This window comes from Carcharodon carcharias, chromosome 8 (genome assembly GCF_017639515.1).
Source record: "Carcharodon carcharias isolate sCarCar2 chromosome 8, sCarCar2.pri, whole genome shotgun sequence".
NCBI classification, from domain to species: Eukaryota; Metazoa; Chordata; class Chondrichthyes; order Lamniformes; family Lamnidae; genus Carcharodon; species Carcharodon carcharias.
In genome coordinates, this window is record NC_054474.1 from 17,016,333 (window position 1) to 17,038,936 (window position 22,604).

Here is a 22,604-nt window from a genome sequence, read left to right on the forward strand (position 1 = left end):
TTGACAGGGTGAAGGGGGCGGCACCGCGGCGTTCGGGGCGGTGGAGTCGCTCGGTCATGGTGGGGAAGGAGAAGGAGTTGAAGATCCATTTCACCCCGGGATCGGTCCGGCTGCTCGAGGTAAGTGGGAGGCCGGGTCTCCCACCGTACCACCACCACCCCCCCCCCCCCCCCCCCCTCCCCAGGGCCTGAAGCCCCAGGCCGAGAATCACCAGAGCGGAGGGAGGCCGGCAGGCCCCTTGGCCCAGAAGCAAACATTAAACCACCCTGACTGGTAGGAGGTGCAAGGCCCACTCCAGAGACTTGAGCACAACATCTAGACTGATAGTTCAGTGCAGCACTGAGGGGCGGCCGCACTGCCGCGGGTGCCGTCACCCGGTTCAGATCTTAAACCGATGCCTCAGCTGCCCTCTTGGGCGGGTGTAAAATACCCCATAGCTGCTGCCTCAAAGAACAGCGGAGGCAACATCACTGAAACAGATTAACCGGCCCCTTTAACCAACTGCTGATTGTGGTGGGAGCTTGCTGTGTGTAAACTAGCTGCCATGTTTCTTGTTTTGCAACAGTGACTACACTTCAGTGGTGGTTCTTGGTTGACTCGAAGTGTGTTGGAATGTCAAAACAAAAACAAAAATACCCGGAAAAATTCAGCAGGTCCGGCAGCATCTGTCGAGAGGAACACGGTTAATGTTTCTAGTCCGCGTGACTCTTCAACAGAACTGAGGAAAAATAGAAAAGGGGTGAAATATAAGCTGGTTTAAGGGGGGTGGGTGGGATAAGAAGAGCTGGATAGAGGGCCAGTGACAGGTGGAGATAACCAAAAGATGTCACAGACAAAAGGACAAAGAGGTGTTGAAGGTGGTGATATTATCTAAAAGGAATGTGCTAATTAAGGGTAGAAAGCAGGACGAGCAAGGTGCAGATAGCCCTAGTGGAGGTGGGGTGGGGTGAAGGAATCGAAAAAGGCTAAAAGGTAGAGATAAAACAATGGATGGAAATACGTTTAAAAATAATGGAAATAGGTGGGAAAAGAAAAATCTATATAAATTATTGGAAAAAAACAAAAGGGGGGAAAATTGGAAAGGGGGTGGGGATGGAGGAGAGAGTTCATGATCTAAAATTGTTGAATTCAATATTCAGTCCAGAAGGCTGTAAAGTGCCTAGTCGGAAGATGAGGTGCTGTTCCTCCAGTTTGCATTGAGCTTCGCTGGAACAATGCAGCAAGCCAAGGACGGACATGTGGGCATGAGAGCAAGCGACAGGGAGGTCTGGGTAATGCTTGTGAACAGACCGAAGGTGTTCTGCAAAGCGATCACCCATTCTGTGTTTGGTCTCTCCAATGTAGAGGAAACCGCATTGGGAGCAACAAATGCAGTAGACTAAGTTGAGTGAAATGCTGCTTCACTTGAAAGGAGTGTTTGGGCCCTTGGATGGTGAGGAGAGGGGAAGTAAAGGGGCAGGTGTTGCATCTTCTGCGGTTGCATGGGAAAGTGCTGTGGGAGGGAGTTGAGGTGTAGGGGGTGATGGAGGAGTGGACCAGGGTGACCCGGAGGGAATGATCCCTACGGAATGCCGCCGGGGATGTGAAGGGAAGATGTGTTTGGTGGGGGCATCATGCTGGAGTTGGTGGAAATGGCGGAGGATGATCCTTTGAATGCGGAGGCCTCTGTGTTGGTCCATGGTTATGCTTGGCCATCTATTGCAGTGTTTGCTGTTGCCTTCTGCTGGTTCTGGCTGACCAGGAGATTTTCCTGCCGTAGGCTGTTGGAAGGATTTGCAGTTTGACAATTAATTTTTTTGGCCGGTGTACCTACATGAGTGTACCTTCCATGACCATCAAGTCCTGGAGTGGCACTTGAACCTGGAGCTTCTGGCTCAGAGGCAGGGACATCGCACCCCAAGATCCCTTCTGATCATATCCAGTGGTAATTGATTCCCTTAAAAGACCTAGAATCAAAACTCTGAAACTTCTGTTCTCTGTCGCACCAATCCTAGGCTCTTCAGGACAACTCAGATATCTTATAAGTGCCAGTTTCCTCCCCCTCATGCTTGAATTCTTCCAGAACATAGAATTGACCAACCTGCATTTATCTACTGCATGTAACTATAGAAAAAAATGTCCCAAGGCATTTGGGGAGTGAAAGGTGGAGAGGATTAGGGAGAATAATCCAGCACTTGAGGCCTAGGCAGCTGAAGGTACTGTCACCAGTGATGGAACAGTGAAAATTGGGGATGTGCCAGGAGGCAGAATTAGAGGAGCACTCAGATCTTGGAGAGTTCTCCATCTGAAGAGATTACAAAGACGGGGAGGGGTGAGGCCACAGAGGGATTTTAACACAAGGGTGAGAATTTTATAACTGAGGTTTTGCCAACCTGGGAGCCAGTAGTGTAGAGCAGTGAGTATGGTCAGTATTAAATGACTCAGTGCAAGTTAGGAAATGGGCAGCAAAGATTAGAATGAAGTAGTCTAGTTGTACAATAGATATAAAGTTTAGCTTTGGTCAGGGTACAGGATACACGGGAGAGAATTGGCACCTGTTAGTGCCTCCTTCCCTTGGACTTTCCTGGTACATAAGGGGTTGGTACACCCCCACCAATGGGGCATCCTCCCTGGTGTCCTGGGGGCAGTATTGATCTGTCGACCATCATCAGGTAATATGGTCATTATCTTATTGCTGTTTGTGGGTGGTTTGCTGTGTGCAGATTGGCTGCTGGCTTTCTTACCTTAGACGTCAAACAATATTTAATTGGCTGTAAGGTGTTTACGATGAGCTGAGCCTGCATGGAGGATATGATAGGTGGATTTAAATTCTATATAAAGCTGAATCAGTTTTCTCCAGCAGTGTCTTAAGATGGTTCAAGTTCAATCACTTGAAGAACACTGATTGTTAGTGTGTGCACAGTGAGCATGATAATTGTGCAGCTGTCTTCAGCAGTCAGTGTGACTGGCACAGAAAATGTGTTGATTCTTAACAGTTCAGACAGGCTACAAGTCATGAACAGATAGTTCACAGAATTTTAATGGCACAAAAGGAGGCCATTTAGCCCACCCATCGTGTCTGTACCAGCTCTCCAAATGAGCATTTGACCTAGTGCCATTGCCCTGCCTTTTCCCCGAACTTCTGCACTTTGCTTCTATTTAGATAATCATTTAATGCCCTCTTGCATTCCTCGATTGAACCTGCCTCCACCACACTCCCAGGCAGTGCATTCCAGACCCGAACCACTTGTTGTGTGAAAATGTTTTTTTTCACACGTCACATTTGCTTTTTTTGAAAATCGCTTTAAGTCTGTGCCCTCTCATTCTTCATCCTTTTTATAAGCTGATAGCATTTCCCTATCTACTCGGTCCAGCCCCCTCATGATTTTGAGCATCTCTATCAAATCTCTTAGCCGCCTTCTCTTCAAGGAGAACAATCCCAACCTCTCTAATCTTAAAAACAAAAAAACTGCGGATGCTGGAAATCCAAAACAAAAACAGAATTACCTGGAAAAACTCAGCAGGTCTGGCAGCATCGGCGGAGAAGAAAAGAGTTGACGTTTCGAGTCCTCATGACCCTTCGACAGAACTTGAGTTCGAGTCCAGGAAAGAGCTGAAATATAAGCTGGTTTAAGGTGTGTGTGTGGGGGGCGGAGAGATAGAGAGACAGAGAGGTGGAGGGGGTTGGTGTGGTTGTAGCGACAAACAAGCAGTGATAGAAGCAGATCATCAAAAGATGTCAACAACAATAGTACAATAGAACACATAGGTGTTAAAGTTAAAGTTGGTGATATTATCTAAACGAATGTGCTAATTAAGAATGGATGGTAGGGCACTCAAGGTATAGCTCTAGTGGGTTTTTTTTTTATTTTATATAATGGAAATAGGTGGGAAAAGGAAAATCTTTATAATTTATTGGGAAAAAAAAGAAGGGGGAAACAGAAAGGGGGTGGGGATGGGGGAGGGGACTCACGACCTAAAGTTGTTGAATTCAATATTCAGTCCGGAAGGCTGTAAAGTCCCTAGTCGGAAGATGAGGTGTTGTTCCTCCAGTTTGCGTTGGGCTTCACTGGAACAATGCAGCAAGCCAAGGACAGACATGTGGGCAAGAGAGCAGGGTGGAGTGTTAAAATGGCAAGCGACAGGGAGGTTTGGGTCATTCTTGCGGACAGACCGCAGGTGTTCTGCAAAGCGGTCGCCCAGTTTACGTTTGGTCTCTCCAATGTAGAGGAGACCACATTGGGAGCAATCTTATCTTCGTAACTGAAGTTTCTCATCATAGAACTGTAGACAATACTACAGCTGAGGTCTAATGAGTGTCTTATATAAGTTCAGCATAACCTCCTTGCTTTTTTGTGCTCTATGCCCCTATTAATAAAGCCCAAGATACTGTACTGCCACAGCAGATGGTAAATGCTGAGCTGCTCAAATCCCAGAGGAAAAGCTTGAAACAGCTGCCACAGCTATTTTGCAATTTGTATTTTTATTTTGTGATGTGTGCCTTGAATTCAGTAGTTATAAATCCACCAAGGCATAGAGGTTTTTTACAAAACTCAATTCTACATTTATTAATAGTAGAAAAGATTTGAAGCACATGCATAGGTCTTCAAATTGCTACTATAATAACACCTAACTCTGCTAATTAATCTGACTCCCAGTTACACCTCCGTTAAGGCAACAGTAAATACAAATAAATTTCAACAGACCCAGGCAAAGCACACAATACCCTGGACAATGATATCACACTGAGTTTTCTTAGCTTCGGTCCCTGCAGACAGCTTGAGGCATAGAGACTGGAGGCTTTTCACACATGTTAGATCTTAGAATTCCTTCCTCCTTACATAAGAAATAGAAACAGGAGTAAACCATTCGGCCCCTCAAGCCTGAGTGGATGACCACTTTGTGGTACACCTTCAGTCTGTCCACAAGCATGACTCAGATCTTCCTGTCGCTTGCCATTTCAACACACCACCCTGCTCTCATGCCCACATGTCCATCCTTGGCCTGCTGCAATGTTCCAGTGAAGCTCAACGCAAACTGGAGGAACAGCACCTCATCTTCCAAATAGACATTTTACAGCCTTCTGGATTTAACATTGAGTTCAACAACTCTCTCGTCCATCCTCACCCCCTTTTCACCTTTTTATCAATATTAATTTTTTTAAATTACTTTTTCCCACTTATTTAAATTCATTTTCATTTTTATTCATTGTTTTATCCCCACATTTTAGCCTATTTTCAATCTTTTTTCCTACCACTGTCCCCTCCTCCCACCCCACCCCCACTAGGGCCATCTGTCACTTGCTCATGTTGTTCTTTCCAGAGTGCTTACCCCTGTCTGGCTATTATCCCATTCTGCTTTCTGCCATTAATGTCACCATTAGCACCTCCTTTAGCCAGTACCACCACCCTCTGCCCCTTTGACCTTTTGTTTGACATCTTTGACAATATCTCCTTTGCCTCCACCTATCGCTGGCCTTCTATCCAGCTCCCTTAAACAGCATAAATTTCAACACATTTTTACTTCTCTTAGCTCTGAAGACGATTCATATGGACTTGAAATGTTAACTCTGTCTTTCTCTCCACAGATGCTGTCAGACCTGCTGAGTTTTTCCAGCATTTTTTGATTTTTGTTTCAGATTTCCAGCATCTGCAGCATTTTGCCTTTTGTCAATCTAGTAAATCTCCTTTGAACCGCCTCCAATGCATTTACATCCTTCCTTAAATAAGGAAACCAAAATTGCACACAGTATTCAAGGTGCGATTTCACCAATGCCCTGTATAACTGAAACATAAAAATAAGGATGTTATGTTCACACTTGCTCATAATAAAGGATAGCATTCCATTAGCCTTCTTAATTACTTGCTGTATTTGCATACTACCTTTTTGCAACTCGTATATTAGACCACCTAGATCCCTTTGCACCTCAGAATTATGCAGCTGTTCTCCATTTAAGTAGTACTCTGCTTTTTTGTTCTTCCTGCCAAAATGAACAATTTTCCCACTCCATTTGCCGGATCTTTGCCCACTCACTCAACCAACTATATCCATCTGCAACCTCCCCATGTCCCCTTCACAACATACTTTCCTACCCATCATTGTGACACCTGCATATTTAGCTACCATGTCTTTACTTCCCTCATCTAAGTCATTGATGTAAATCGGAAAAAGTTGAGGCCCCAGTACAGATCCCTATGGGATGCCACATCTTGCCAATCAGAAAAATATCCATTTATGCATACACTCTGCCATCCATGGTAATATGTTACCCCCTACAACAGGCACATTTATTTTCCATAATAACCTTTGATGTGGCACCTTATCAAATGCCTCCTGGAAATCCAAGTACAGTACGTCCACAGGCTCCCCTTTATCCATCGTGCATGCTACTCCTTCAAAGAACTCCAATAAATTGATTAAACATAATTTTCCTTTCACAAAACCATGCTGACTCTTCCCAGTTGCCTTGTACTCTTCTAAGTGTCCAGCTATAACCTCTTTAATGATCAATTCTAATAACTGATCTATAGTTTCCTGTTTTCTGTCTCCCTCCATTCTTGAATAGAGGGATTATGTTTGCTACTTTCCAATCTGATGGAACCTTTCCAGAATCTAGTGAATTTTGAAAAATTAACACCACTTCATTGGCCACCTCTTTTAAGACCCTAGGATATAGTCCGTTGGGACCTGGAGACTTGCCAGCCCGCAGCTCCATCAATTTGTTCAGTACCGTTTCCCTAGTGATTTCAATTTCACCAAGTTCCTTTCTCCTGTTCACCTGATTTGCAGCTATTACTGGAGTGTTTTTTGTATTCTCTATAGTGAACACAGAAGCAAAATATTTGTTCATTTCTTCTGCCATTTCCTTATTATCTACTATTACCTCCCCAATGTCACTCTCTAGAGGACCAAGACTCGCTATTTTTTTCCTTTTTAAACACCTATAGAAACTCTTGCTATCTTATGTATCTTACACAACCTTATTACCTTTATACATGTTCCTCCCTTTTTAATGTAAATTCCATTGTTCCAATATGTCTTTGCAACTTTAATTTTCCCATAATATAAAGCTTCCATAGTCCTCATATTATCAGTAACCTTGGAGGAAAAATAAACACCATGTTTGGCTTAGCCTCTTATGGCTAGGTGTAACACCGTACCATCTCTTTGAAATTAAAACTATTCTGGTTTATCTAAAAATGCAAATGTTTCTCAAACCTCGCATTCTAAAACTTCAGCTATGTTTACATATTTAGCATTTCAAACCTAACTTCCCTTTTGATAACTCAAAAGCTCCAGACTAGTTGTCTGCAATTCAATTAAAGCCCCCACATGCACAACCTCACACAAAGAAACTAATCCAAACCCCACTATTAATTTACCTTTACAATAAATTGCAATAATATGAAAATTATTATTTTTCCATGAGAATACTATATGCTTTATTAACTGCCCTCTCCACCTGTAATGCCACCTTCAATGATCTGTGCACATACACACCCGTGCCTTTCTGCTCCCGCACCCCTTCAAAATTTCACCCCTTATTTTATATTGTCTGTCCATGTCCTTCCTACCAAAGTTCATCAACTCGCACTTCTCCGCATTGAACTTCATCTGCCCAATCCACCAACTTGTCTATGACCTTTTGATGTTCTACATTGTCTTCCCTGCAGTTTACAACACTCCCAAACTTTATCATCCACAGACTTTGAAATTGTCACCCACACACCAAGATCTAGATCACATCCACGTTGCTACTGTCCCTTTTATTCCATGAGCAATAACTTTTCTCAAGTCTGTTGTGTGGCACTGTGTCAAATGCCTTTTTGAAAGGTCACGTACACCACATCAACAGCATTGCCCTCATTGACCTTTCCTGTTAACTCTTCAAAAAAAAACTTCAAGTTAGCTAAACACGATTTTGCCTTTAGAAATCCATGCTGCCTCTTCCTTATCAAACCATGTTTTTCCGTGTGACTACTAATTCTATCCTGAATAACTGTTTCTAGAATCTTGCCCATCACTGAAGTTAAACTGACTGGTCTGTATTTGCTGGGCTTATCCTTACAACCTTTTTTTGAACAAGGGTGTAATGTTTGCAATTCTCCAGTCCAGACATTAGTGAACCTTTTTCATCCAGGGAGCTCTGGATTTGTTTGCTCTACCTTTCCTTTTTGATGGAATATACCTTGGTTGTGCCTGAATCAATTCTTTTTTGAAGGTAGCCCTTTGTTCAGCTACAATTTTTCCTGCCAATCTTTTGTTCCAGTCTATCTGGCCCAGCTCCGTTCTTGCCCCATCGAAGTCGGCTCTCGTCCAGTTAATTATTCTTACTTTGAATTGCTCATCGTCCTTTTCTATCATCTTCATCCGAAAACGTACAATACGATGTTGGAGAGAGGTGGTGGATAGAGGTCTTAATCTGATTTGGGAATGGGAATCTGGAGTTAGAATAATCTGTTGTAATACTTAAAGTCAGGAATTTTGAACAGCCGATAGTGACTAGAGAACGTGAACAAGAGTAGGCTATCTGCTCCCTTGAGCCTGCTCTGCCATTCAATGGCTGATCTTCTGTCTCAACTCCTTTCCCCATGTTGCTTGACTCCCTTAAAGTCCAAACCTCTGTTGCTCTCAGGCTTGAAATGCTTGACAATTGAGCCCTCTAGGTAGAGCATTCCAAAGATTCACAACCCTCTTAGCGAAGAGATTTCTCCTCATCTCAGTCCTAAACGAGCAGCCCCTTATCCTGAGACTGTGTTCCAGACTCTCCAGTCAGGGAAAACAGCCTCTCGGCATGTACTCTGCCAAACCCACTGAGAATCTTATGTTTCAATGAGATCACCTCGTTTTCTAAACTCCAGAGAGTATTGGCTTATTCTGCTCAGGACAACACTCTCATCCTATAAATCAATCTAGTGAGCCTTCATTGCACCCACTCTGTGGCAAGTAGACCCTTCCTTGGCTATGGAGACCAAAACTGATCACAGTACTCCAGGTGTGATTGCACTGAGGTCCTGTACAATTGTAATAAGATTTTCTTATTCTTGTTCTATAACCCCCTCACAATAAAGACCAACGTGCCATTTGCCTTCCTACTTGCTTGCTGTACCTGCAAATTAACTCCTGTGTTTTGTGAACAAGGACAACCAAATCCGTCTATGGCAAAATCTAATGTTTCTCACCACCTTTTTTAAAAAAAAAAGTTGTTTTTCTACCATCCATTCAAAGTGAATAACCTCACTTCCCTGCGTTTTCCTCCATCTGCCACCTTGCCCACTCACTTAACATATTTATATTCCTTTCCTTTTGCAGATTGTCCTCTTCACAGGTTCCTTTCTCACCTAGCTTTGTATTGTCTGCAAATGTGAATACGTTACACTCGGTTGCTTCAACTAAGCCATTGATATTGATTGTAAACAGCTGGGGCCCAAGCACTGATCCTTGCAGCACTCCAGTATCTACAGCCTACCCACCTAAAAAATAACCCATTTATTCCTAACCTCGGCTTTCTTCTCTCTCCTTTAACTATCCTCAATCCATGCTAATATATTATTACAATCCTTGAATCCTTGTGTTAACAGCTTTTCTTGGCACCTTATCGAGTGCTTTTTGAAGCCCAACATATAAAAAAGATTTACATTTATTTAGTGCCTTTCATGACCACAGGGCGTTCCAGAGCACTGGACAGCACTTTAGGAGTGTCGTCACTGCTTTAACATAGGAGCAGCAGTCAATATGAATGCAGCAAGTTCCTATTAACAAAAGTGTGGTAATGACTAAATTATCTGTTTTTGTGATGTTTATTGAAGGATTAATATTGGTCAGGACACTGGGAATAACTCCCCTATTCTACTCTGAGATAGTGCCATGGGAACATTTGCATTCACCTGAGAAGGCAGACTGGGATCTCTGGTTTAATACTGCATCTGAAAGATGGCACCTTGCAAAAGTGCAGTTCTCCATCAGCACTGCACCAGATTGTTAACCTAGATTTTTGTGCTCAAGTCTTTGTAGTGAAACTTGAACCGATAACCATATGATCCAGTCTTCTTCATATTGCTGTGTGTGGCAGATATTTGTGGTTAGGTTCTTAGTTAATGTACTCTAAACTGAACATTGACTGTCAACTTCAATAAATGGGAGCTGTTTGCAATTTTGATGCAATTCACCAGACGATTTGTAGATTTAAATATCAAACAACCTTGGGGCCCTTTTGTTAGATTATGAACTTCAATGCTTATACATTGTGCCTATTTTTCAAAAACCTGGACTCTAAGCACTATTTGCAAAATGCACATTTTAGAAATAAATTGTTAGATTGGGAATGATTCTTGTGTACTGTATGTCTTTTAGGTTTTAGGTAATGAACTTTTTAGTTGATTCTATTTACTTGTAACAGAGCCAGAGGTGACATGAGGAAAAATGCTTTTAAGAAGCCAGTGGTTAGGATCTGGAATGCACTGCCCTAGGCAGATTCAATCATGGCTTTCAAAACGGAATTGGATAACTATCAGAAGAGAGAGAACTCGCAGAGCTGTAGAGAAAAGGTGTGGGTGTGTCACTGACAGGGTAGCTTTGGACACAATGGCCAAATGGCCTCCTATGCTGTAACCATTCTATAATTCTGTAACACAGACTTGTCAAATGCAGTTCTAAACTTTTCCATAACATTCAGCAACTTCTAAAACTGTGGGGAACAGCTCCCTCTCCACTGACGCAGGGTAACTCTTAGTAGGGAGAGTCCTCACAGACTTGTCAGTTCATCAACAGGGATCCTGTGTGTTCTGGGCAATAACAGCAGCTTGTATTTATATAAGTAAATGTAGCAGTATGTTAAAAATTGCAAGGTATTTTACAGGAGCATATCAAATTTTATTTGATAATGTGCCACATAAGCAGAAATAAGGACAAATGACCAATAGCTTGATCAATTGGAAGGTTGTATGGAGCATCTTGGAGGAGGGGGAGGTTTAGGGAGGGAATTCCAGAGCTTGGGGCCCTGGCAACCGAAGACATGGCCACCAGTGTTGGAATGAAGGAATTGGGGATGCGAAAGTGGCCAAATTTGAAAGTGTATAGAGACCTCGATGGGTTGTAACAACTTTAGCCACAGGGTCCAAATGTTCATAATCCTTATGTGTGACCTATAATATAAAACTCTTGCTTCCTGTCTGTGCAGTTGACATCCTGTTGTCCTGTGCCAACATTTTGTTGCCACAACGTCCTCATTAAGTAAGGGACTTTCCTATGTATAATTTGTGATGCTTGTTTGTGTATATGACGGTTCAGCTTCCTAAACTGTCAGCTCGCCACCACTAACTACTTTTGGTTGAATTTGCTCAAAGGAAGGATTAATTTGTCCATTACGTTTACAAACCTCTGTCCTTACCAATTTTCTGCACCTCTGCCACTTGCTACACCTGTGCCTTCCCTTGCACCCTGCCTGCGGCCACTCTCTGCATCTGTCCCTCTGCCTGCTGCCACTCTCTTCACCCTGTCATTATCGTGTCTCTCGCACTATTCAAACCACCATCGCTTGCTCCTGGCAGCACTGTTGGGAAGGTGACTACTTTCTTGGGCAGCTCGAGAACACAAGTATTACTCTCTCAGATTGGTACTGGGTTTGGAAAGTGCTACTGAAGGACCTCCATGAGATGTAGTAGATGGTACACACCGCTGCCACTGTGCACCATTGGTGAAGGGTGTGAACATTTAAGGTGGTGGATGGGGTGCTGAACAAACCGACTGCATTGTCCTGGATGGTGTTGGTGTTGTTGGAGCTGCACTTGTCCAGGCAAGTATAGAGTATTCTTTCACACTCCTGACTTGGAAATTCTAGAATGGGATATCCATGCAGTGTTTTGGAGCAGTTGTTGAGGATGGGTACAGAATAACAGTGAGATATATACTCTGATCTGTGTAAAGAAAGATCTTTTCTATGGTGCCTTTCACAACTTCAGGATGCCCCTACTGGGTTCCGTGGATGGAGGTATTCAGGAGAAGGTGATGCTGCCAGTGAAAGAATGATTAGGGATTGAGTGGTTGTTGCATCTTATTTTCCAGGTGGATGCTTGTGTGCCGGACAGACGTGTCCTGGTCACTGGGGCAACAGGACTGCTTGGCCGTGCTGTGTACAAGGAGTTTCTGGATAATGACTGGGATGCAGTGGGTTATGGTTACAAGAGAGCTCGACCCAAGTTCGAAAAAGTGAACCTGCTGGATCCAGGGGCGGTGCGGCAAATTATCCAGGATTTTAAGGTAGTGAACGTCAGTGCATTCTGCCGAGAGTTTGTTTTCTTGTGAAATAGTTGTTACCTGACCCACACCGGGGGGGTGGTTACTGACCTTCACCGGGAGTGCACAGAGCTTTACTGGGAGATGGGGGGTGGGCAGACTCTTCTATTGAGGGATTTGCTGTTCGTAATATCACAGAATTGTTACAGCACAGAAGGAGGCCATTTGGCCTGTCATGTTGGCACCGGCACTGCCGCCTTCTACCTGTAACCCTGCACATCCTTCCTTTTCAGATAACCATCCAATTCCGTTTGGAATGCTTCAATTGGATCTGCCTCCACCACACTTGGGCACTGCATTCCAGATCTTAACTACTCATTGCATGAAGATGTTTTCTTCATCGCTTTTTTCCTCTTTTACCAATTACTTTAAATCTGTGCCCTCTCGTTCACGATCCTCTCATGAGTGAGAATAGTTTCTTCCTGTCCACTCTGTCCAGAACCTCCCCCTTCCCTCATGCTTTTCTAATAACTCTTATCAAATCTCCTCTCAGCCTCCTTTTTCTCCAAGGAAAATGATCCTAACTTCTTTAGCCTGTCTTCATAACTGAAGTTCCTCATTTCTGGAACCAGGTTGTTGTGAATCTTTTCTGAACTCTCTCCAGTGCCTTCACTTTCTAAAGTGCAGCACCCAGAACTGGATGCAATACTCCAGTTGAGGCCAAATTAGTGTCTTATACAAGTTCAACATAACCTCCTTGTACTCAATGCCCCTGTTAACAAAGCCCAGGATACTGTATGCTTTATTAACTGTTCTCTCAACCTGTCCTGATTGAAGCCTTTAAGATCCTGAGGGGCCTTGACAGGGTGGATGTGGAGAGGATTCTTGTAAGAGAATCTAGAAACAGGGGTCACTGTGTTTAAAAATGAGTCACCCATTTGATACAGAGATGGAGATTTTTTTTTTTCTCTTGGAGGGTGGTGAGCCTTTGGAACCCACTCCTTCAAAAGGCAGTGGAAGCAGAGCCTTTAAATGTTTTTAAGGCAGAGGTAGATAGATTCTTGATAAATAAGGGGGTGAAAGGTTCTCGGGGGTGGGAGGGTGGTGGTGGGTAAGCAGGAGGTTACAATCAGCTCAGCCATGATCTTATTGAATGGCGGAACAGGCTTGAGGGGCCAAGTGGCATACTCCTGCTCCTAATTTGTATGTTCATATGCCACCTTCAATGACTTATGCACATATACACCTCAGTCCCTCTGCTCCTGCACCCTCTATTTTATATTGCACCTCCATGTTCTTCCAACAAAATGATTCACTTCTTCATATTTCTCCACGTTGAACTGCATCTACCTCCTGTCTGCCCATTCCACCAACTTGTCTATGTTCTTTAGAAGTTCTACACTATTCTTCTCACAGTTCACAATGCTTCCAAGTTTCGTATCATTTGCCAACTTTAAAATTGTCCCCTGCACACTATGATCTAGGTGGACATTATTTACCAGGAAAAGCCAGGGTCCCAACACTGACCTCTGGGAACTCCACTACAAACCTTCCTACAGCCCGAAAAGCATCTGTTAATCACCAGTCCATGTTTCCTGTCACTCGGCCAATTTCTTATCCATGTTGCTACTGTCTCTTTTGTTCCATGAGCTCTAACCTTGCTCACAAGATGGTTGTGCAGCATGGTATCAAATGTATTTTGGAAATCCATGTAAACTACATCAACAGTATTGCCCTCATTAACCTATTTTGTTAAAAACGAAAACAGAATTACCTGGAAAAACTCAGCAGGTCTGGCAGCATCGGTGGAGAAGAAAAGAGTTGATGTTTCGAGTCCTCATGACCCTTCAACATGAGGACTCGAAATGTCAACTCTTTTCTTTGCTGATGCTGCCAGACCTGCTGAGTTTTTCCAAGTAATTCTGTTTTTGTGTTGGATTTCCAGCATCCGCAGTTTTTTGTGTTTAAACCTTTTTTGTTACCTCTTCAAAAAAAAAACTCCGGAAAGTTAGTTAAACAAGATTTTCTCTTAAATCCTGGCTTTCCTTAATTAATCCACATTTCTCCATGTGACCTTTAATTTAGTCCCAAATTATTGTATCTATAAGCTCCCCCACTATCAAAGTTAAACTGACTGGCTTTAGTTGCTGGGCTTATCTTTATACCCTTTTTAAACAAAGGTGTAACATTTGCAGCTCTCCAGCCCTCTGGAACCACCCCTGAGTCTTAAGGAAGACTGAAAAATTATGGCCAGTGCTTCTGCAATTCCAATCTCCCTTCCCTCACTTCCCTCCAAATCCTTGGATGCATCTCATCTGGCCTTGATGCCTTTTACACTTTTAGCTACATATAGTCTATCTAGCACCATCTCCTTTTCAATTTTAAACCCGTCTAGTTTATCTCCTCTTTCGCCATGGTCTGGGTAGCATCATCATCTTTGGTAAAGACAGATGCAAAATATTTATTCAATACCCCAGATATGCCCTCTGTATCTATGCATAAATCTGCTTTTTGGTCTCTAGTTGGCCCTACTCCTCCTTTTATCTATGCGATAAGAGACTTTGAGATTCTCTTTAATATTGGCTGCCAGTCTCTTTTCATACTCACTCTGCCTTCATTTGCTTTTTCCTCCCCTCTGAACTTTCTATATTCAGCCTGGTTGCCTGTTGTAGTTTCTACCTGTTACCTGTCATAAGCATACTTTTTCTCCTTCATCTTAATTTCTATCTTTTTTTTTGTCATCCAGGGAACGTCTGGATTTGTGTGCCCTACCTTTCCCTTTTGAGGGAATATGCCTTGACTGTGCCTGAACTATCCCTTCTTTGTAGGTAGCCCATTGATCAGGTAGCATTTTTCCTGCCAACCTTTGACTCCAATTTATTCGGCCCTGACCTGTTCTTACCCTACTGAAATTAGCTTTACCCCAATTTGTTATTCGTACTCTGGATTGTTCCTTGTCCTTTTCCATAGCCAACTTAACCTTATGGTACACTGATCACTGTCCACTAAATGTTCTACTGACACTTGATCCACTTGGCCCACCTCATTCCCAAGAACCAGGTCTAGCAATGCCTCCTTCCTCATTGGACCAAAAACTATGTCCTGTGGAAAATTTTCCTGAATGCGTTCTAGGAACTCTTGCCCTTCTCTATCCTTTACACCGCCACTATCTCAGTCTATATTCAGATAATTCATGTCTCCCTTTATAAGTACGTTATAATTTTGCACCTGCACCTCTGCAATTTCCTTACAAGTTTGTCCCGCTACATCCTTCCCACTGGTTGGTGGCCTATAAGTTACACTGAGAAATGTACTCGCACCCTTTTTGTTCCTTAGTTCGAGCCAAAGAAATTCTGCCCTTGATCCCTCTGGGACATCCTCCAGCACTGCAGTGCTTTCCTTAATCAAGATCTTCACCTTGTATGCAGGAATACTTAACACCCAGTCCTGCCCTTTTTTAAGCCACAGCATCGTATTTCCACATGATGATCCAATCTTTTTTACCACATTCCATGCATGTCAGTTAATCTCTGGTTTCTTACACATGAAGAATAACCACATATATGAGTCTAAAGTTGTGCTGACTATTTGATTGAGGGCATCACAGGCAAGGCCTATGCTGTCTTTACACAATATTCAAAAATGTGCTCTTTCCAGCAGGGCCATTGGCGGTTGATTAGTGAGTGATAGGGATCACAACTGGTTTTGCACAGAATTTTGGAGGAGTCAACCTGCATGGAATAATAGAAAGAATTTGTTTTTATGCCAAACCTTTCATGATTTTGGGACATCCCAAATCGCTTCATGGCCAATTAAGTACTTTTCTGTGCAGTTGCACCCAGAATTCCACAAACAGCACGCAAGGATGACCAGATCATTTTTAATAATGTTGTCTGCTTAATTAAATATTGACCTGGACACTTTAGAGAACTCCTCTGCTGTTCTTTGCATGGTGCCGTGGGATTTTTTACATCCACCTAAGGGGACAGTCAGGGCCTCGGTTTACTATCTCAACTGAAAGACAGCAATTCCGAGAATGGAGCTTTCCTTCAGTCCTATACTTTGTCTGGCAGTCTGGATTTTGTATTCAAGTCTTGAGTTGAACCCATGGTGTTCTGATTGAGAGACAAGGGAGAGTGCTTTCCACTGTATGGCTGACGCCTAATTACCTAGAAATTAAACCATGTAAAGAAGCCAAATAAACCAACCAGTGTTATTCTCTTCCCTGAAGCAGCATCCTAATCACATATGATTCCCATATCTCTACCTCTCTTTATTCCTCATATCAGCATTAAGAATATATTGAAGGATATTGTCTCTGCTTCAATCACTCACTCCAGTAGCACAATTTAAAATCCTTGGTGTATAATTGGTTTATCTGCTCTGTCCTAGATCTCTTCTAAATCCATTATTTGTGTTAGGAAACAGAGATATTTGTATGTGTTAGGGATAGGCTGTAGCTTTTATGTTTCAGTAATTAATTTTTTTATTTGTGGATTAAGAGGGTTAAACCTGGGTCTAGTTTTTTTGAGTTTTTCTCTGGGAGAATGTTGCCTGCAAGTCTGTGGGTTTGTTTGCATTTTAATCAGGTTTTAATTGGTTTGGGGAAGTTAAAACAAAGTAGGGAACACTGCTGTTGCTGAGCAACAGGGGGCCCACAGAGATATCAACTGAACTCAATCTGCTTTTCTGTTTCTATGAACATTCCCCAGAAACTGCCAGCGCAGGTGGGAAGGGAGCAGGTCTCAAAAGAGAAATAGAGAGTCCTAAAACCAGGGAGTGGGGACAGGAAAGGGTCCCAAGACATCCAGCTAAGTCAAGGAACAGCGAGGGGCTGGAAATCTGGAACAGATAATGTTCAGTGAAGTTTAAGTAAGCAGCAGAGGAAAAGACACCGAATTAAAGGGAGAAAGCCGTGGGGAGCAGAATCAAGGCACAGTGGGCTTGCGAGAATCCGGAAGATCTGAGGAGACAGCCAAAGGTTGGTGACTCCTTACTACGGCTTGTGAAGCAGTGGTGTTCTGTTGGCAGCGCTGAGTATCTGAGGGAGCGTGAAAGGTGAAGCTTAACTGAACATGGCAATCCAGGGGAGAGGAACATCAAAAGGAGACCAAAACCCTGGAGGTGGATCCTTGTTGAAGACACCTGAGAGTGTGTTTGGGAGAAGATTCCAAAGTGAGTTCTTCGAATGTTGAAATTGGAAACCCTTGGGAGAAAGATGGAGTTCAGTGAGACGGGTTGGCTCGCAGTGTGACAAGCATCTGGGGATGGAGCTGACGAGAGAGACATAGCATTTGGTTTTGTGCGGCATCTGTCATTTGGTGTATCTGACCACAGGTCACCTATTGGTTTACATGGACTATATTCTTACTGTGAACGTTGGAGTATGAGAGATTTTGTAACTTGTGTTATTTTTACGAATCTGTAAAGATATAGTTGGCGGTGAAGGAGTATTGTAATATAGTTAATCTTTTCATGTTTAATAATTGTTTTGTTCTTTTGTTAAAAGTTCATCAGCAGACCCCTGTAACTCTTCAGTATCTGACCTCAATGTTTATAAACACAAGATAAAAGTTAGGATCTATCAAGCCAAGTTCTGCCCTGGGACCTGACTTGTCCAATGGTACCATCAGCTGGGATCATAACATTTGAGATATCATTTTAGACACTCAAACTATGGAAACAGTTTCTAAATTTGCTTCATACCTACCTTTTATTAACTTTAAATATTTCCCCCTATCTACCGTGTAATTTCCTCTGTTCTAACAAAATGGGGACCTTCCTTCCATCATAAGGACAGAGAAGTGGAGATGTTCGCTAATGATGGCACAAAGTTCAACACCATTTGTAACTCCTCAGATACTAAAGGAGTCCATGTCCAAATGCAGCACGACCTAGACAATATTCAAGCTTGGGCTGACAAGTGGTAAGTGTCGGGCAATGACCACCTCCAACAAGAGAGAATCTAACCATCGCTCCTTGGCATTACCATTGCTGAATTCCCCCACTATTAACATCCTTGGGGCTACCATTGACCAGAAACTGAACTGGACTAACCATATAAATACTGTGGCTACAAGAGCAGTTCTGATGCTAGGAATCCTGTGGTGAGTAACTCACCTCCTGACTACCCAAAGCCTGTCCACTATCTACAAGGCACAAGTCAGAGTATGGTGGATTAGACCCCACTTGCCTGGATGAGTGCAACTCCAAAAACACTCAAGAAGCTTGACACCATCTGGAATTTCCCCTCCAAGCCACTCACCATCCTGACTTGGAAATATATCGCAGTTCCTTCACTTTCGCTGGGTCCAAATCCTGGAACTCCCTCCCTAACAGCGTGGTGGGTGTACCTACACCACATGGACTGCAGCGGTTCAAGAAGACAGCTCACCACCACCTTCTCGAGGGCAATTAGGGATGGGCAATAAATGCTGGCCCAGCCAGAGATGCCCACATTTCATGAATGAATAAAAAAAAAATTGCCTGATTTTTCCACTCTCCATCCTAATATTACTGCCCCACCCTAATTGGACCACGACTTGAGTATTGTATTCAGTTCTGGGCACTAGATATTAAAGAATATGGGGGAGAAGATGAGTATATGTCATTAGGTCACAGATCAGATGTGATCTCATTGAATAGTGCGGTACCGGCTCAAGGGGTGAAGTGGCCTCCTCCTGTTCCTATGTTTCTAATAACTTGCAGGCATTCTTGCTTTACGCCAGACTTTTAGTACATATAACTGCAGGTCTGTTGTGCTTTGTCATGACAAGTTGTACAATTTGATGTCATATATCCATGAGAGTATTAGATAGCAGCCATTTATTTACAGTGATTTAATCAAACACAGTTTGCATTTCCTAGTACTCCAGGATTTATGACTTTATTATCCGTATATCTACTCTGTTTATAGTGTTTGAATTTGTAGGTTATGATTGTATGCAGCTTGATCATGAGCTTACGGTTGAGACTACTCATAGGATATAAATCACTGACCCATGGTTCTTCATGTAGTGTTTGGGACAGTGGAGAGGGAGTTTTACTCTTTTATATATAACCTATGCTGCACTTGCCCTGGGAGTGTTTTGGACACTGTAGAGGGAGCTTAACTTTTTATATATAGCCGGTGCTAGATCTGTCCAGGGATTGTTGGATGGGAACAGTGCAGGGGGAGCTTTACTCTGTAACTAACCCCGTGCTGTACCTGCCCTGGGAGTGTTTGATGGGTCAGTTAGAGGAAGCTTTACTCTGGATCTAAGCTGTGCTGTAGCTGCTGAGGGAATATTTGCTGACACTACTTGTGACAAAGTGCTTAATTTTCTCCCAGCACAATATAACAGGAAATGACTTGAAGGAAGAAGACAGGTTGTGTGTCCGTTAGCTTTATGCACTGTCTCTGTTGACAGATATTGCAGATTTTTGATTTATTCTCTTCCTTGGATTGAAAAATAATTTGTCGTCTTCCTTGATAAAGGACATGTGATTTAGGTCAAGCCTGTTTCATCCATTACCCATTCTGTCATGGGTTCCCCACTCCCTGTCTCAAACTGCTGATTTCCTACTTCAGTAAACAGAGTTGCTTTCCCTGCTGGTCCTGAAGAGTAAAATCGAGCTGTGCTGTTAAAATCTGTAGGAATACCTTCACAAGTGATGTTGGAAATAGGCTGAAAACTGACTGCGGGTCTTGTGTTAATCCCATTACAGCCACATGCTGTTATACACTGTGCTGCGGAGCGGAGACCTGATGTTGCGGAGTGTCAGCCCGAATATACCAGGCAGTTGAATGTAAGCAGCTCAGGATGCATAGCCAAGGAGTCAGGTATTAAAACTCTTTGTGGGCTTGAATGCATAAAAATTAATCCTTAGTGGTTCTTACCTGAAGGAATGTCTGTAGGACAGCTGTCCGACTTGTTTGAATACTCAGTCAGGTTTTTAAATTAGTTCTTGGAGTGTGGATGTCACTGGCAAGACCAACATTTACTGCTCATCTCTAATTACCCTGAGAAGGTGGTGGTTAGCTGCCTTCTTGAACCACTGCAACACGTTTGATACTAACTGTCTTGCTGGGCCACTTCAGAGGGCAGTTATAGGTCAACCACTTTGGTATGGGGCTGGGTTCACATATAGGCCCCAACCGGGTAAGAATGGCAGGTTTCCTTCCCTAGTTGGCTAATCCACGAGATTTATATGACAATCTGACAGCCTCATGGTCACTTACGCTGAAGCCGTCTTTTTATTCCAGATTTTTTAACTTGAACTCCAGGCTCTGAAATTGCTGTGAATGGATTTGAACTTGCAATCTCTGCCACCCTTACCCAGATTGATTTGAGATCTCCGTTGCATCAGAGATAGATAGATAGTTTCTTGATTGGTAAGGGGATCAGAGGTTATCAGGAGAATGGGGTTGAGAAACTTATCAGCCATGATTGAATGGTGGAGCAGACTCGATGGGCTGAATGGCCTAATTTCTGCTCCTGAGTCTTGTGGTCTTTATGGTATCAGCACCTTCTCAGGGCAACTAAGGATGGGCCATAGTGTCTGCCATCCCAGCAACATGCGCACCCAAAGAACAAATAATCAAAAACAAAAGACATGGGATGGTGCTGGGAAAGCTGTGCCCCAGCAAGGATTTGTGCCTTCAGGAGAGGCATGGAAGAGAAAATGGGAGGAATGTTGTCTCCCACAACGAAACAATAAAATGTTGCTAAATAAAATGAGTGTAATTTGACCAGTTTGAAACTGCTTGTAATTTAAAAAAAAACTATTGTCTCCGTTCTTTACAGCTGAAATTGGAGCTTTCCTGATCTACGTGAGCACAAATTACATCTTCGATGGATTGCATCCTCCTTATCGAGAAAATGACACTCCGAACCCCCTCAACCTGTATGGGAAAACCAAGCTAGAAGGGGAGAGGGTAGTTTTGCAAAATCATCCGGGTGAGGCAGGAATCCAATTCCCACTTTGTGTTTGTGGTTGTCTCTAGGATCCTGAGATCAGGGATAACTGGGATATAGCAGTGATACAACAGGAAAGAATGTTATTAATAGCTTTTCCTGCTCCTGTTGCTTAAGACCAATAAGTTTGTTCTATTTCAATGATGTGTATTCCAGTGACTGACCTACCAACAGGCCCCTCAGTCCTGTCTCTCTCCAGAAATGTATTGAATTGTCTCTTGAACCCAATTATACCGCCTGTCCGGAAAGCATTTCCAGAGTACCCTCATCCTCTTCTGCAGTGCAGAGACTAAACCTGGAACCTGGACGTGGCCATTTCTGAAATATGATCCTTCCTCGCACTGTGCTTCTGAAGCTATAATCTGCAGTCACTTTAATGGTCCATTTCTTCTTCTGTGCCGCTTCTCCACCAGCCTTCAAAAAACCTAATGTTATCCAGTGCTTCGTAGCCTAAGCCCCGTCTCGCGTGCACATTCATGTTCTGAACACCCAAAGGCCTTTGCGAAGTCCCACTGGCTCCCGGTCCCTCAGTGCATCAACTTAGTTTTCACCTTTGATTTGCCGCAAGGATCAGTGCTGGGAGCTTGGTTACTTACAATCAATGTTACTAACTTTGACTGAGTTTGCGACGTTATTTTTTTTTAATTTAAGTTTGCTGACAATGTAAAGCTAGATTGGAATGTAAGTTGTGAGGAGGACACAGGCTGCAAAAAGACAGGTTACATGAGTGGGTAACAGGGCTCAGATGGAGCATAAGTGGGAAAATGTGAGGTTATCCATATTCTGCTTTTATGTTCTTATTACCAATATTTTAAAAAGGCATGAAACTTGTGAACGTTGATGCTCAGAGAGACTTGCCTGTACTCGTACAAAGAACACAAAGTTAGCATACATGTACAGTTAGCAATTAGGAAAGCAAAGGGCATGTTGGCCTATATTGCATGAAGGTTGGAGTATAAGAATAAGGAAGTCTTGTACAATTGAACAAGGCTTTGGTGAGACCACACCTAGAATACTATGTGCAATTTTGGCCTGCATTTTTAAACAAAGGACATACTTGCATTGGAGATAGTACAGTAAACGTTCACTAGATTGGTTCCTGGGATGAGAGCTTTGTCCTATGTTAAGAGGCTGAGTAAATTGGACCAATACACTCTCTGGTGTTCAGAAGAATGTAAAGGAGTTCAGGGAGGAGATGTAATTGAAACAGACAAGATTCTGAAGGGGATTAACAAGGTAGACGCTGAGAGGTTGTTTTCCCCTGGCTGGGAATCTAGAAGTTGTGGATGCAGTCTCAGGATAAGGGGTTGATCAGTTAGGAATGAAATGAGGAAACACTCGTTAACTCAGGGTTGTGGATCTGTGGAATTTCTCACTCTAGAAGGTTGTCGATGCCTCATCGTTAAATATATTTAAGGCTGGGATAGACGGATT

General features: G+C 43.0%; 1 protein-coding gene across 1 annotated transcript in view; it reads left to right on the forward strand.

The window, feature by feature from the left end:
* The window catches only part of mat2b (methionine adenosyltransferase II, beta), a 39,760-nt gene continuing 17,156 nt past the window's right edge, over positions 1 to 22,604 (forward strand). The window contains exons 1-4 of the mRNA XM_041193606.1: positions 1 to 119; positions 12,043 to 12,237; positions 19,921 to 20,035; positions 21,000 to 21,152. Of these exons, the coding sequence (XP_041049540.1) occupies positions 57 to 119; positions 12,043 to 12,237; positions 19,921 to 20,035; positions 21,000 to 21,152 (526 nt within the window). The 5' untranslated portion in view covers positions 1 to 56. The remainder of the gene's footprint in view (positions 120 to 12,042; positions 12,238 to 19,920; positions 20,036 to 20,999; positions 21,153 to 22,604) is intronic.